This window comes from Labrus bergylta, chromosome 15 (assembly GCF_963930695.1).
Source record: "Labrus bergylta chromosome 15, fLabBer1.1, whole genome shotgun sequence".
NCBI lineage: Eukaryota > Metazoa > Chordata > Actinopteri > Labriformes > Labridae > Labrus > Labrus bergylta.
Window position 1 is genome coordinate 14,865,473 of NC_089209.1, and position 15,328 is coordinate 14,880,800.

At 38.5% G+C, this 15,328-nt stretch overlaps 2 protein-coding genes across 5 annotated transcripts in view; both read right to left on the minus strand.

Moving 5' to 3' along the window:
- Positions 1 to 552: 552 nt before the first annotated feature.
- fam167ab (family with sequence similarity 167 member Ab) lies at positions 553 to 7,373 on the minus strand. The gene is made up of 3 exons (XM_029278257.2): positions 7,217 to 7,373; positions 3,577 to 4,115; positions 553 to 2,329 (listed from the first exon to the last, which is right to left on the minus strand). The coding sequence occupies exons 2-3, from the start codon at positions 3,937 to 3,939 to the stop codon at positions 2,066 to 2,068; spliced, it is 627 nt and encodes a 208-aa protein (XP_029134090.1). The 5' UTR covers positions 3,940 to 4,115; positions 7,217 to 7,373; the 3' UTR covers positions 553 to 2,065.
- Positions 7,374 to 7,485: 112 nt separating this feature from the next.
- The window catches only part of lca5 (lebercilin LCA5), an 8,166-nt gene continuing 323 nt past the window's right edge, over positions 7,486 to 15,328 (minus strand). The window contains exons 1-9 of one of the 4 annotated variants that reach the window (XM_029278255.2): positions 15,316 to 15,328; positions 14,780 to 14,917; positions 13,152 to 13,567; positions 12,527 to 12,768; positions 12,036 to 12,341; positions 11,567 to 11,704; positions 11,376 to 11,472; positions 11,095 to 11,231; positions 7,486 to 10,155 (exon numbers count right to left, since the gene is read on the minus strand). The exon at positions 15,316 to 15,328 is cut by the window's right edge and continues 323 nt beyond it. In XM_029278255.2, the coding sequence (XP_029134088.2) occupies positions 9,097 to 10,155; positions 11,095 to 11,231; positions 11,376 to 11,472; positions 11,567 to 11,704; positions 12,036 to 12,341; positions 12,527 to 12,768; positions 13,152 to 13,545 (2,373 nt within the window). In that variant the 5' untranslated portion in view covers positions 13,546 to 13,567; positions 14,780 to 14,917; positions 15,316 to 15,328 and the 3' untranslated portion in view covers positions 7,486 to 9,096. Of the gene's footprint in view, positions 10,156 to 11,094; positions 11,232 to 11,375; positions 11,473 to 11,566; positions 11,705 to 12,035; positions 12,342 to 12,526; positions 12,772 to 13,151; positions 13,568 to 14,779; positions 14,918 to 15,315 lie in introns of all 4 variants that reach the window. The other 3 variants (XM_029278252.2, XM_029278256.2, XM_029278254.2) reach the window with 3 other exon arrangements.

Sequence of the window (15,328 nt, forward strand, 5' to 3'; positions counted from 1 at the left end):
AGAAAATATTAGCGGTAGTGTTACTGCATGTTTATTTTTCATATGTAGCCTATAAGAAATGGCTTTCTTGTATAATTTAACAGTTGAAGAAATGTAACTCCTAGTTAAGTGACAGAAATTAGATTTTTACCTTTTTTTTTTTAAAGATATAACATACATAATCCTGTGTAAGATATTACTTCTACCTTGAATGTGCTAATAGGAGTTTTTTCTTCTTCCAAGCTAAGCTAAAAGCATAGCTGTGTACAGTCTTTAATTAGGCTGCTAACTGAGGCTAGCTGCTGACAATAGCTCCATATTTAGCTTAATAAATTACACAAGTGTCGTAGATTGCTTCAAAGTAAAAAGTAAAAAGATTGCTGGCTCACTGTATCCAAGCCTCTTTATTATATGCTTCCTACTTTCATGGTTCACTGAGCACTTTAATCCACAGCATTATAGACCCCGTCTTCCATGTTTGAATGACGAGTTATACAAGGAGAAAACACAAGAGACTACTGGTGAGATTTTGTTGTGACGCTAGCAAACTTGAGGTTAAAAAAGCCACATATCCAACTTCTTCATGGATTATTTATTTACAGTTCATTTGTGAAATCATATTACAACTAACAGTGACCGTATTTCATTGAACCAAACCAGTTTTAAGGTATGTTCAAGTCAATTATAGGCTTAGTAAAACAAGATTAAGGCAACATTGCAAGGAATTTCTTGCCAGGTGGCATAGTGCATCCCTGCAAACTGAGACACAACAAAAGTATTACATTGGTACATGTAGCTAAACCGTCTTGGTAGTATAGTCAAAGCAAATTCCAACCTATCATTTCATCATTGGTTATTATGTGATAAGTTGCTTTACTGACTGTTGTCATAAACAAAAAAAAATAGGTGAGTACAAAAAAGGTTACCTTTTATGGTAAAGACCATTATAACTGCCTGCATAACAGAAGACTCCTAACAAGGTGCACATAATCATGTCACTCAGTACAGGCAGAGATCTAGGTGAATGATAATGATGTTTATTCAGGAAACTTCACCTTGTTTTGGTTTCAAACAGACAATGTCATCTCAAATGGGTACTCTCAGGCTGGGACATAACAATTGGAGCATAAAATGTACAAAGTGACAACCAAAACCTAAATATACTCTTAAATGTAAAGGCAAGCTTCAGAACAGGAATTTAATCAAACTAGTGCAGGCATTTTAAAGAATTGTTCATTGATTTGAAAAACTGATAGTACTACTTCGTTCTAAATCGAAAATGTTTTACATATAGTATGGTGTACAATTTGTTTTAATAATAATATTTTTTTAATGGTTTATTTTTTGGCTCTTTTTGCCTTTATTTTAGAGACAGGACAGTGGATAGAGTTAGAAATCAGGGAGAGAGAGAGAGTGGGGAATGACATCTGGAAAGGAGCCACAGGTCGGATTTAAACCTGGGCCGCCTGCTTGGAAGACTACAGCCTCTGCAAAAGGGGCGCGCGCATTGACCTCTAGGCTACCAGCAGCCCCAATATTAAAGCTTTTTTAAAACACAAAACAATAAAGGTTAAGTACAAGGATGTCCTTGAATCATATATAGTATAGTGTGTAGTAAAATCAATTTAAATATCTATGTTGTGAGTGATGGATCTTGCTTGTAGATACAAAAGCCCCGGCAAACCACCACCACATATATAGTAATATAAAATATAATTATTTGACTGAAATGTTTAAAAAGTTAATAAAAACAAGCTTAATATTTGTTGAAAAGTTTTTACTGCGAGTGGAACTGCAAGTACTTTGTTGGAAGTCATGATGGCCCGATGGTCAAGACAGATAGGTTTCTGAAAGTAGCTGGCGTCTATAGTTTACTTTAAATGTTCCTACTTCACTCAAAATCTTCTTTGTGAATTATCTACAATTACACTGTAAATCTGTGTTTTGTCATTTAGTTCATTCTTACAGTGTTGTGTAAAAGCCTGAAATACACAAAGGACTTTAACGCTATCTAACCCCAGCAAAGATAATATTAGGCAGGCTGTTTTGATATGAATATTCCCTGCATTAAGTCATATCACTGCCTCTAGCAGAGTGAGAAACGGCGAGAGTTAATGTTCATCTTTGTAACACCAATGAGTCTCAGTGGGGCGGAGAGGCCGAGCCCTGGGGTGACCGGACATTCGTACAGCAGATCAGACAGCTCGTCGCGCTCCTCAAGGCCAAAGGTAGCATCATTGAGCATCCGGCGATGCAGGTGGCACGTCTGCTCTATCTTCAGCTTGTTGATGTCGTTCCGGAGCCGCATGAGCTGCCTCGCCAGCTGCTGGTCCTGCAGACGCATGTCTGTCTGATTGAGGGAGACAAAAGAGAGTAGAGCTGAAACAAGCTGCTGATTAATTGATACACAAGTTAATCAACTAAAATGTTCACAGTGATGGAGTTTAAAGTGTCTGTTGTTGTTATTTGTTCTTTTATCTGTGGTTATTTTTATTTAATTTAGATACTGTAGTTGCTCCCTCTACATTAGTCTGTCTGGTCGTTTGTCTATTTGTTCGTATCTACTTATTTCTCTGCTGGTCAAGGCAGCTGGATGTTCACCAATAAGTCTGGTTCTCCTCAAGGTTTCTTCCTGTCAAAAGGACACTACTTGCTCATTGAAGAAGAAGAAGACCCTCCAGTTCCCAACACAAGTCCCTGCAGACTTTGGCTCTGTACATAAAATGACAAGGAGTGGGATCAATACCTGCTCTTTGTGTCAAGCGTAATGAGACAACTCTTGTTGTGGTTTTGCACAAAGAAATCAATCAAATGGTTTGATCTATGTGGTGTTACTGTAGTTAATGAGTTTTTTGAGATTGTTTAAAGTTTTTTAGATTGTTAAAGGTAGATTTTTAAATTGTTATATGTACATTTCTTTGTGTGTAACAGAGCCGGTCTAATCCTGATTCCAGTCTTAATGTTAAGATAGAGCTCTGTGTATTCAGTTATCGTATATGAAAATATGTGAGTGTTTATGTGCACACATCAGTGCAAGCATCATAATCATCTCTCTTGTCCTCTGTTCTTGTGCAAAATATTGTCTCCACACGTACTGTGTGAGTGCGATTCTGCATGTGACAGCACCTCTTTGCGTGCTCAGTTGTAGCCTATGAACTATGGGTGAATGTCCAAAGCAATTGGACTGGAGTAGAAAGGATTACACTTGCAGAAAGTGAACATCTGATGCAATTGCCCAATCCCAATCAATCTCACTCACTAATGTGAGAGGGATTCTTCCGGCCAGTAATTGCATGTTGTGTTCATTGTTAAATTCTTAATAGCTAACTAGCAGAAACGTTTTGTCTGTTCTGGCCTTAAGCTGTTAAATTGCACTAACTAGCAGTGTAGCTCTTTGAGTTATAAAGTGTTTATTTGAATCTCTAGTAGCCAGTTTACAGTGTTGCATTTATGAGAGTTAAGTGCCTATAGAGAATTTCTGTATTAGGGTGATTATCTGCTGAAAATATTAGGGGGGAATATAAAACTTTTAAGAGATGCTTAACTTTTTTGCAAACTCCTAGCAGAAATAGATGACAACTTAATACATTGTCTCACCAGTTCTCTCCTCAGCCAGCTGAGCGCTTCATCGATGTTTCCAAATCCCTTCAGCACACCTGATGGCAACTTGCACTGAATCCCATCAGAGTTCACAACAGCCTCTTTGGGAGTAACCACTTCCTTTTCAATCTCAACTACGCTCAGGCCTTTTCCATTTTCTGCGTCACTGCTTTCTGCCTCAAGCCGGGCCTTCCACTCTAGGTAAGAAGGTCTCCTGGTCTCCAGTCTTAACTTCTCAGTCAAGGCTTTCAGGCTCATGAGATGGTCATCTGCCGGCAAATCCGCATCTTCCTCACATTCTGGTTCCTCCAGGACACAAGCCCTGTCCAGTGTTATCTGAGGAGCTTTGGAGGTGTCCATTTAATCTGCTCAGCACTCAAGGATTCCTGAGAAATGTGTTAAAATAAAAACTAGATATATTTTCTTAGTTGGTGGCCTCATTTGTTGTCAGATATGTATGAGGGTTTTTTGTCAGAGAAGTGGATCTTCAATGGATAAAAACGGGTCCACTGATGTTTTGGAGGCAGAGTTTCGAACTGCAGAGGAGAGAAGAAGCAAAGTATGACGCATTCTGTGACCACTGGCAACAATTTCCTAAATGACAAGAGATAAAGGTTATGAGACATCTGACAGCAAGGCTACACATCTAATTTGGCACGTCAGTCTCAGCTATATGAAAGGTCATATAAATTAAAGATTATAAATCAGAAATACTGAATGAATGTTGAGTTTGTGCACACAAGTTCATTCTGTAGAAGATTTACAATGTGGCTTCTTTCATCAAATAATGAAGTATCAGCACACTGAGGAAACACACCTCCAGGATTTTTGTTTAACAGGAACAAATTGTTTCCATAGCAACAACGACAGGGACTGTCAATGAATCAGACATTTCCCACCTCCTGTCCTCAGGGCTTATTGCTTTTACTGGCAGTGTTAAATTATTGGCTGATGGGTTTGCTCTTTCACAGCAAGACACAGAATGGGACAAAAAACATGTTTGAATTTTTTTCTCGAATCCTGAACATTAAGGCAGTATCTGCTTACACATTTTTCCACAAACACACAACCCGAGAATGTTGAAAGTCTCTGCTTGAGATGACCGCTAACTCCAAAATGCTGTGACTGGTGTCTCTGCCTGGAGCTGAATGCTTTTCAGAATGGACACAACAGCCAATGTAATAGTTCGGTGTTCTAGCTAACTTAGATTTACAATAACCAAAGGCTGATAGTTTTTCTCTTTTACATACACTCTCATATTGCTTGATAAAAACATACATTATGTCACAAAAAACGTTTTCCAAACCATACTTTAATAGATCGTATTCATAATATATTCATAAGTACAATGAGACATACACATTTTAACCTACAAATATAATTTAGAAATATGCAATAAGTCTGCTTGGAGCTGAATGATAACTTCTTAATTTAGTATGCTAACTAACTTACATTAGCTAAAAGGACTGGCTGAGTTATGTTTTCTCTTACACTCAACATGCACAGATCCTGACCATTATTTTCATCATAAAATGTTCCTCATTAGATTTGTACATATTTTTTAACTTGCACAAACAATTCAAGAATGCTGCTAACTGCTCTTCTTCGAGCTAAATGCTAACACAGGAATTCTAACATACAAGCATACTACTTACTACTACTACTACTAATAACATACTCAAAATGAACTCAACTATTTAGAATCTTAATTTAGTGTAGCATACTTAAATTTGACAGTAAAACACTTCATATAAAGTAGCAAAAGCTCATTCTAATAAAAGTGTCAAAACATATGCATGTTCGGGTTCATAAACCAAAGTGTTGGGTAAGATTAAATTTGGACTTATTGTTTTGATGGAAAATGTTGTTATCCATCCAACAGTTGTAAAGTTTAATAAGTCTGGACTAAAGAAAATGTATTTTTGGATAGAAACCTGTATTCATTATCATACTGCAAATTCAAACACAATTTGTTATACACAACAACAAATAGCATCATACTCTTTATCTTGTGAAATCCAACCACTAAATAAAGCATGGGACGACTACCTCAAGAAACACCATGTAAACCTTTCACTTCTCTTAAATGATATAGCACACAGTCATACCAGGAGCAGCAAAAGAAAGCTCTTCCAGCGTCCTCTTACAAAGTCTTCCTGTAGTAAGTGGTTAGTGCTCATTTATTCCATAATGGGCACAGCAGGCCAGCAGAGAAGTCATTGCCCTTGTATCTAATGATAGGATGGCTGTTCTGCAAGGTACAAAAAGACCTCCGCTCAGACTGTGCACAGTAGCTGAATAAGGAAAGCAGGGGAATGGATCCTCTACTTATTCTTAAAAGGAATCAGTGTATCTCTGGGGACCAACTCGTTACAGAAGACCAATACGGGAGGAGAATAAATCCATGCCATATGCATTTTTAACGAGTTTGTAAAGACCCTGTACGTACAGTAAAGAAGTGATTTAAAATGTGAACTGAGAACATTCCTCTGGTTTCGAGGCAGGAGACTTTCAGTGCTGCCACACCAACAGATTTTATTTTGAGGTGTTGGACTAGGAGATGCCTAAACCTGGTCTGACTTATGAAGTCTGGCTCTTCTCTGGAACATAGAGTCATGTCCTAATAACAAACATAACTTCAGGGAAACTAATCAGGCTTGAGTGTGTATCTCTTCAGTCTATAACATAGTACAACTCTGAGTCATTTCCATTTAAAGATGGTAAACCACAGGGATAACTGTATGAAGATAAACAGTGTATCATGGGCAAGAATATAAATAATAATGTATAAGTCATCAACAGGATCCTAAGTGTATTCAAGGGTTAAGAGCCCTGACACAAACGCTATTCATACAGGCAAACGTCCAATTATCCTGGTAGATTATACTCCCTTATTATGGCAACAAAAAACTAATGAAACAGCTGCTGGTTCAATACATTCCTCAGTCTAACCACAGGATATCAGTATGAACAGGTTTCATTTTCCTGCCTGTGTATGTTCAGAAAGAGGAACACATTATATAAAGAGCCTATAGAGGAGCTGAGATAAACCAACAACACCTTGTCTGTCAAAAAGATTCACATTCACATGCATTTAATGAATTTACACACACACTAAATTAAATAGGCGTTTTCTATAACTGTAAAATACAAGCTGAAATATAATTTTTAATGTATATGCATGTAGGATGGGTTAACTTAAAGCAGACATGATTAATACAATAAATTAACAAAGAAAACTTTACAAAAGTATCAGAAAATGATGATTGTGTAATAACACAGTTAGATCATAAGTCAGTCTTTCCTACAAATATCTGGTTTAATAATTCACTTGACCTTATTCTAAACCTAAGCCAAGCCTAAATTCAAATATATCAGAGTTGTGTTCAAGTTATCTTAATTCATAGATTCTAATTGTTCAAGCAGCTGTCTTAGTTAGTTGTCTTTCCCCTTGGTCTCTTCATACAACAAGAGCATCATTTCTGCACCAGTATAAACATTAAGGGCAGAGTTGATGTCACGCGCGGTTATTGATGCCTCCAGCACAGTACACCTCAACTTCCTCGTGCACATCTGCTATCATACAGAAGGTGTTACCGAAACGTACGTCAATTCAAACTGCGTGTGGCTCGTTTACCTTGTTAGGACTTTTTCTGCTGCAGTCCAACTTGTCAACCACCCCGAATCCAAGCAACAGCATCAGTGAACACCATCACGAGCCCGCTACCTCTCCCCTCTTCTTAAATCGTCTCCAAACAGCTCCACCACGGTCCGCTTGTTTTTTTTGTTTTTTTCTTTGCTACCGGAGGAGGGGCGGGGAGTCTGCGTCAGGTTGTGGTTGCTTGGAGACGCCCCAGGAATCTCTATCTTCCCGCCGCATGAATAATAATGCAAGTGCGCCACAGATAACAATTCACTCCTGCTATAATTTATTTCATCCAACAAAAACAACACAAAACATCGAGGCTATAAGTACAAAACGTGGAGACATTTGAAACACAAGCAGCCTGCTGACTAGTTTAGCATAAAGTTTGCAAGTGTCGTAAACTCTTAAAAAGTGTCACACATTTCGTCTGTCAATAAAGTTAAAATAATATACCAGAATAAATACAAAGATCTCTTCAAACATTTAAATCTGAAAAAGTACAAGTTTTTTTTTTCTGACCAATGCGTTTTCATAAGCTTATTAGGAGTTTAATTTAATGCAAATTTTATAATTTGATGGAGGTCTATTACGACTCAACATAAACAAGGAATGAAATAGAAAACCTTGTCCACTAACGGTAATAGTTTACTCTTTTTGCAGCCCCTAGTGGTTTGTTTTCGTACTGGTTGTCTTAGCCATCAACATTTTTGTTTGGATACCATTTTATTAAACAAAACAATTAAAATTACTTTCTACAAGTTTTATTTACTATGTATATTTTTCTTTACTGGTCATTCACATGTGTTTATGATGTAAATCCAATTTTTATATGGAACATTAAAACAGTACCAGCTCAATTTAGGTATTTATTTTTTTATATAGGCTATATATACAGAAAGTAGTTATTTTTTTTATAACAAAAGTAGCTTGGACTTGGTTTGGTAAAAGCAACAAAACCATATTCTAAAAACACTTAAATACAGGTCCTGAATTTAAATATTACTTAAGAAAAAAAGAACAAACAACTAAAAGCATTGTATTCAAAGTACCAAAAGTCAAAGTTCTCACTATATGGAGTGACCAATTTCACAATTCAATATTTAACTGGATTAAAGTTATTGATTTGTCATGTTAAACTTCTGATGCTGTAAAGGTTTTTCAAAAAAAGAACAGTATGTCCCTTTGAAATCTTGTGGGGTTTTATAAAGAACCATAGAACAACAGGACTCAATTAAGTCAAATTGTACTCTCCACAACTGTTTTTTTTATACAAGTGTCAGACATTCAGCAAGCAGTTTAAACACATTGTGGCATTGTTTAGTGGTTCACTGAATCAAAGAGTCTGACACTAAATAACAGAAATGTCATGCTAGTCTTGCTACTAAATATGGAAAAGTGGTTAATTGTGAATCTCAGAGAAATGTGATTGAGAATGTAATGAAACCTTTTTAAATGTGACCTTGCCACTTGGAGATTGGTTTGTTGCTGGTTGTTGTGTTAAGGCTCTGCTATCCTTCCTTTGGTCTGATAAACAACAAGTCACACATTTACCACAATAACTAATACCACCTGAGGAATGTCCTGCAATTTGTCACTAATAAAAGCCACAGTCGCTGGTAATACTTCACCTAGCATCAAACTATAAACTATCATGTATTTAGTGCTGTATAATATTTAGGGCTGGTATTTCAGACTTTTTTGTAGAAACATTTTATTGCACCTGTTTCCTTCTGTTTATAATGATGATATTTTATGTTCATGACTCAATCTTTCAGAGTTTAAAAACACCTCATGCTGTCTCACTTTGTTACTGACTGATTGATACGATGGCCTGCTATGAGACTGACGACATCAGATGTAATTCCCTTTTTTTATAAAGTCAGTTCCTCTATGTCGTCTTCATTAAAGGAGGAGATGGCACGTATTGCAGGTCTGCTCTCTGCGACATGTATTGTGTTCAGAGAGGATGTTGGAGGGGTGGGTGACTCTGAGCTGAAGCTGAAAAGTCCTTCCCTTTTTGAACGTACCCCATTGGTTGCAGGAGGACTGCTGAAGACCTCCATCTTATTAGGGGGGCTCACACTGTCACCTACAGGTGTTGCCAGGGAACCAAACAGCTGCTGCATCAGGCTAGACTTTCTATCTTTTCCGACACCTTTCTCAGTCTCCACCCCTCTGAGACTGAAAACACCTATTGCTTCTAATGCAGAGTCCCTTTCTTCTGCAGGAGGAGGTGGAGGGAAACCTGAGGAACCTCTGGAAGCTGAATTTCCAAAAGAAGGTGCGTAGCTTCCGAATGCTAAGTCATCACCGGAGTTTTGGAGTCGTAGCGCTCTCCTCCCAATTCCTGTTGTAGCAACCCCACCCTCTATGCCTGATCTCCTTCCTCCTTCCCTGCTTGCAGCACGTTCATCAGCTTCTGTAAGTTGGAAAACGGATGAGTTACTGCTCCTCTTTTCAGGAGGATGAGGAGAAGAATGTTCACTGGTACCCCTGTTGGACTCAGAGTTGGAGAACATTGTGTCCTGGGCTCCTTTTATGGAACGGTCTATTTCATGCATCTTAGCCAGCAGCAGTTCTTTTTTGCGTCGCGCTTGTTCTGCCACTTGCTGATTGGCCAGAGCCTCGTGGTTCCATCTGTCCACCTTTTCCTGGACATGGCCGTGCTTCCTGATACTGTCTTCCTTCTCGTTAACCAGGAAATGCCCTTCTCTGTCTTCCTCCTCTTTTTCTTTTTCCCACCGTTTTGCTTGTCTCTCTGATTTCTCCTCAGGCCCATTTAACTCCTGGTTGAGTTGCTGTTTCTCCTTTTTCTCCTTCACCAACTCCTCCTTGTCTCTTTCTTTTTCTATGTCTCTCATCTTCTGCTGCTCACCACTTTGGTGTCTATCTTCTGTTTCCGCCTGTCTGTCCACACTGCCAAGCTCCTGCTGACATAAATTGATTTAGAGGAAGAGGCATAAGAGCAGGCAACAGATCAAAACAGAGGCAGATGATGAAGTGTGGACATTGAGGCTAAAGGGAATTGCAGTATTTTAAAGCTGAGCTGTACTTTTTACATATTGTTTATGTGTGAATGACTTACTGATACAAACTGTTCTGTATCATTTCAGTAGCTTTCTTCAGTCAGCAGAGGCAAAACAGGCTATAATTTCTACAATGCAATCCTTAGAGGCAAACGTATCTGATCCAAGCATGTGCACTGAAAGCGTTTTTTTTTTTGTGTGTGTGCAACTGATAGGCTGATATTGATATTCTAATACATAAACAAGACAAAGGGGGATGCTACAGAGGAAAACATGATTCTTTTTTGTTCTTAAGAAAAGTAAGATTATATTTTAATACCAGAGACAGCCATTACATTGCTCTCTTCAAAGCCACCAGACTCCTTTCACAAAAACAACACTTCTACCTCACAGAACTCAAGAGTTTCCTACCACTGCTTCACGGGGTGAGTTTGTGTTTGTGTCGAGTTATTGTGTGTTCAAAGATATTGTATTGGATCCCATATAAAACACCAAAGTCACAGAATAACCAAAACCTTGTTAACTTAAAAATGAACAAATCAAGGGAACAGTAGACCAGCAAGTAGCCCTTCAAAAAAGATTTTATCTTAACAAAAAAGTATATCTTTGTATGAATCCCTTCTGCACTGTTGCCAGACACTTAGATTAGTGTTAGTGTCTTAAAGTTCCAATGCAGCTATTAAAGCCTGTTGAAAATGATGCTGCTGGAAGCTTTCTAATGGATACATTTGAAAATGATTATTTTATTTTTTTTGTAATTTAAACTCCAAAATACGTGACTTAAGGGCACAGATTTAAAAAAAAAAAAAGAATTCCTCTCTGAGTGAGGTAAGGTCACTTTACCCTGAGTGATATGTAGTCATCAGGTGCTTGTTCGCTGCACTCGTTTGCATCAGTGAAGGCAGGGGGAGGTGTGGGGAAATCCAGACTGGACAACCTGTCTTTAGCCTGCACTGCCTTGCTGCTGTTCCTGCTGGGAGCTTTTAAAAGTTTGAAACAAAAGCAGATTAATTAGGCTACTCTTATTCCAAAATACCCATTTGACCGATGACTGACAGAAAAAAATAAATTAAGAGAATTCAAAACAAATCAATCACAAACACAGACAAAAAGTAGGGCTTTACCTTTCCGTTTTGATCCATTCTCCATGTCTTTCTTAAGTGAGGGTTTCACCATGCGGTTTGCATAGATGTTCTTCGTATCTAGTTCTCTCTCTTTCTCCTGATTAATATGAATTAAAATGTCATACCATGAATAATCTGATTTAACATGCTTGGTCATAAAGAATGTTTTGATTATTGTTTTGTAGACAGACCTTAAGTTTATTGGTCAATCGCTCAAGCTCCTCTTGCAAAGTCCCGATGTCTTCCTGGGCAGTGATAGTCTTCTTTCTCTCTGCAGCCAGCTGCCTCTGGAAACTGCTGTTGCTCAGCTCCATGCTACGCTCCAGCTCCTTAAAACACACAGACTTACAATAAAACTTTCCTGAAAAAAATGACTTCAAGGAAATCTAGTCTGAAGATTGAAAAATACATTATTTGCACAATTCGAACAAATTGGGTCAGAATAAGCATGTTTTTTTTTTAACTTAGTTCTGACAGATGGCTGTTTATCTAGCAATAGTATAACCTTGTTAACCTGACACCAACAAACTGCAGCCAAGTTGACACATCTGTAAGCTACATCTCAAGCCAAGAAAACATTATGTGCTGAAATATTACAGCACTTCATTCTCCACAAATCTGATGCATATGTAGATGAAATAAAATTTGAAAGAATTGTACTTTTATCTTTCGTTCTGCCTCCTGGGCACGAGTCTTCTCTTCTTCTAGCTTGCGGCTCAGCTCGTCTCTGGCTCCTAGCTCTCGCTGGTTGACCAGCTTCTTCAGTTTGGCGATGATCGCGTGACTCCTTTGCAGCTGCTCCTCACTGTCCTTTAACCGCCGCTCGACCGCTCGCTCCCGCTCTTGGGTCCGCCTGAGCCGGTCTCGCAGTACGTGGGTCTCGTTGGAGTGGCGCGACAGCAGCTGGGAGATCTCGCTTTCTGTGTCATCGTAGCGCTGCAGGGCTTTCTCTTGGCGCACCTGAAGCTGCAGCATGGAAAAGAATATTTTAAAATTGAGAAGGCCACAGATGATCATTATTAGGAAGTAAGAGCATGTTATTGTAAAAGATTAATTGGATAATAATTCTACAAAGACGCACATGTTTATGTCCTTTGTCTACGAAAAAGATTGTATTGACCACTCAAGCTTAACTACAGGATCAGTTCTACCTGTCTGAGGATTCGATTCTCCTTCTGCAGCTCATCAGTACGCTGTTGAAGCTCAGCTAGTGAGTTACGCAAGTCGTTGATCTTCAAAAGGCGGGCTGAAAGCACCTTCTTGGTCACCAGGTCCAGGTCTTTAGGGGGTGTAGACTCCTTGCTTTGTGAATGCACCCCCCTGCGATGCTGCTGGGTAAGAGGCTGACCGCCCAGGCGCAGTGGGCGAGAGAGACCCCGGCGACCCACACCACCTGCTAGGCATAGAGATACACAAGATGTTCAGATAATATAAATGCACTGACAAACTTTTAACAGGTCAATACTGCAACATGTAGTTAAGTACACTAGCGGTGGCGAGTATAAATTAGAGCTGAAGCTATAGTTTGCCGAAAATCAAACCTTACTCAAGACAGAATAAGCTTGTTGTTAAGAACTTTGCTTATATTAAAATAAAACTTCAGTTAGGTACATGTTTCTGCTTTTAAAAACACGTTTGTCAATCTGATTGTCCGTCTGCAAAACCAGCTCATTACAAACTGCCTAACACTGCCATCACCTGGACAGTAGAGCAAATTTGATCAGGAGGTTTCTCTTATCATCAGTCAATAATAGATTGTTTTCCTGCTCTACATACCTGTTTTGTAGAGGTGGCTGCCAGTAAGCCTCTTTGCCCTCACCCCTCTTTGGTGCGCAGGGGATGGAGTCCGGGACCGGGAGTACGATGAGAGTGAGCCAGCTGAATGAGACTCATTCTCATAGTCCTCGGAGTAAAATGACCGACTACTTCTTTGTCCTTCTCTGTCTGACATCTCATCCCGATCCGGATCTGAACGCCAGGTTCTGGTTTTCGATCGACTCTCCACACTGTCATGTTTTTCTTCCTTGTCCTGGTCATTCTCTCCCAAGTTTTTTTTGTGTTTTGGGGAGGATGATTCTGGGGAATATTTCTTCATACTCAGGATTGACTCGCGACTCTGATTGACATTTCTGTTGTCTTCATATGAGTCCGTTTTGTTTTCTGATTCCATTTTGTTACCTGGATTGGGAATTCTATGATGGTTTGTTGTTTTTTTTAATTGAGAAAAGAAACACAACAGACTTTGAATCACACAAAGTTTATCTTAGAGTTGCAAGTTAAATATAACAAAGGCTTAGTTGTACAGGAAATACAAGATCAAAATTCTTATAACAACTCAAAAACAGTGGGCAAAGGCAAGGATGACTGGTTTCACTCATGTAATCCGTTTTCTGTGTCTTGGTCACTAAGCAACAACACACTTGAGGTGGAATTTTCCATGGAGCTAAATGATGTATGATATCACCAATCTGCACCCCTGCTGCTACAAACAAACAGCAACCTGCACTTTTGACTTATTTAACTGACAGATTTTCAATCTCACTGCAATAAGATATGCATTTACACAGATCTTAAAATAATAAATACAAATTAAAAAACTGTGTTTCTGCTCTGCTGGGTGTCAAATCAATGTTGCATAAAATATTTATTGTTATATATCCTAAGAATATTACATATGTTAAATATTTTAACAGATTTCCCCAACAGGTTTTCAATATGGAAAAGAGCCTACATGTTTGAACAAGAACCTTGATTTGATTAAAGTACAGTATGAAGAAAAAATTGAACAGTGACTACACTTGTATGCATGTAAAGGTCATGTAGTCATCTGGTCCTTTAATCAGCCCTGACAATAGCACTTGATGAACATGTTTCTGTGACAACACCAGTACACACAGCAGCATCACAATTAATTGAGCGAGCTCGATAAGAAGGGATCTGAATACTAAGTGTTTCGGTACTTGAAAAGGTTTGGGAAATATTGGTTCATTATATGCAGACTGTAGACTTACACAGTATCACTGGCTCTAATGCATATTCGTGACCAGAAATATACACTAGTAAACACAGTCATGAGACTGTGCTTACATTCTCATTAAGGTCACAATATCAGTTTATTATTATTATGGTTTATGCCAAAATAATAATGGTTTGTTTTTAAGTATTTATACTTACTTGTCAAAAGCAATAATTTATTTTCATTTTTATACAATCTATTCTTATTTTATTTACACTAATATGCATGTTCTTCTTGTCTTTTGCTGCTGCAACACTTGACTTTCCCCACTGGGGATCAATAAAGGATTATCTCATCTTTAATAAATTCCTTTTAACGTAACATGATAACTTACATGAATAAAATACATGCTACAGAAAATAGGCCCTCGTATTATATTTTCACTCACCACATTGGTTTCATCATATCCACATGATCTCAGCTGACACCATCCTTCATATCTTCTTCAATAGGTGTCTTCTGTTTCTGGAGGCTCCAGTCAACATTATTACTGTGTGAGATACTCAACGCAGTCAGGAAGCAAGATCTATAAGTAAAGAAAGCACAAACAGATGCGGTTTTTGTTTTTTTTAATTAAGGCCTATATTACAGCGGGTAGGTAGCACTATTACCCCCGGCCTGCTGTGACAGGAACAGGTTGGATTACAATGAACCGTCTGGTGTTGACAGATGCATTGTTTTGAGACAACCAGTAAAAACAACAGCTAAATGTAGATCCTGAAGACAACCACACATAACAGTGGGGTTGTCATCAACAAAAGAGAAGAGAAAAAAGTAGGTGACGTCCCATAATAAGAGCATATCAGTGAACTTACATAAGCAAATGTTAGCCTTCAAGAGACTTATGGAGGAGAGTTTATTATGCTAGCATAGCAACAAAATCACAGAATCAACAGGTGGGGCTGTGTGTCTGTTGGCACTAACCTGTCCGTTTTCC

Bases quoted from the DNA above. Each gene is read 5' to 3' on its own strand.
- fam167ab (XM_029278257.2), bottom strand. From the start codon at position 3,939: ATGGACACCTCCAAAGCTCCTCAGATAACACTGGACAGGGCTTGTGTC. The intron at 2,330-3,576 runs GTGAGACAATGT...TCCCTCAATCAG, and splicing joins GCTGGCTGAGGAGAGAACTG to ACAGACATGCGTCTGCAGGA.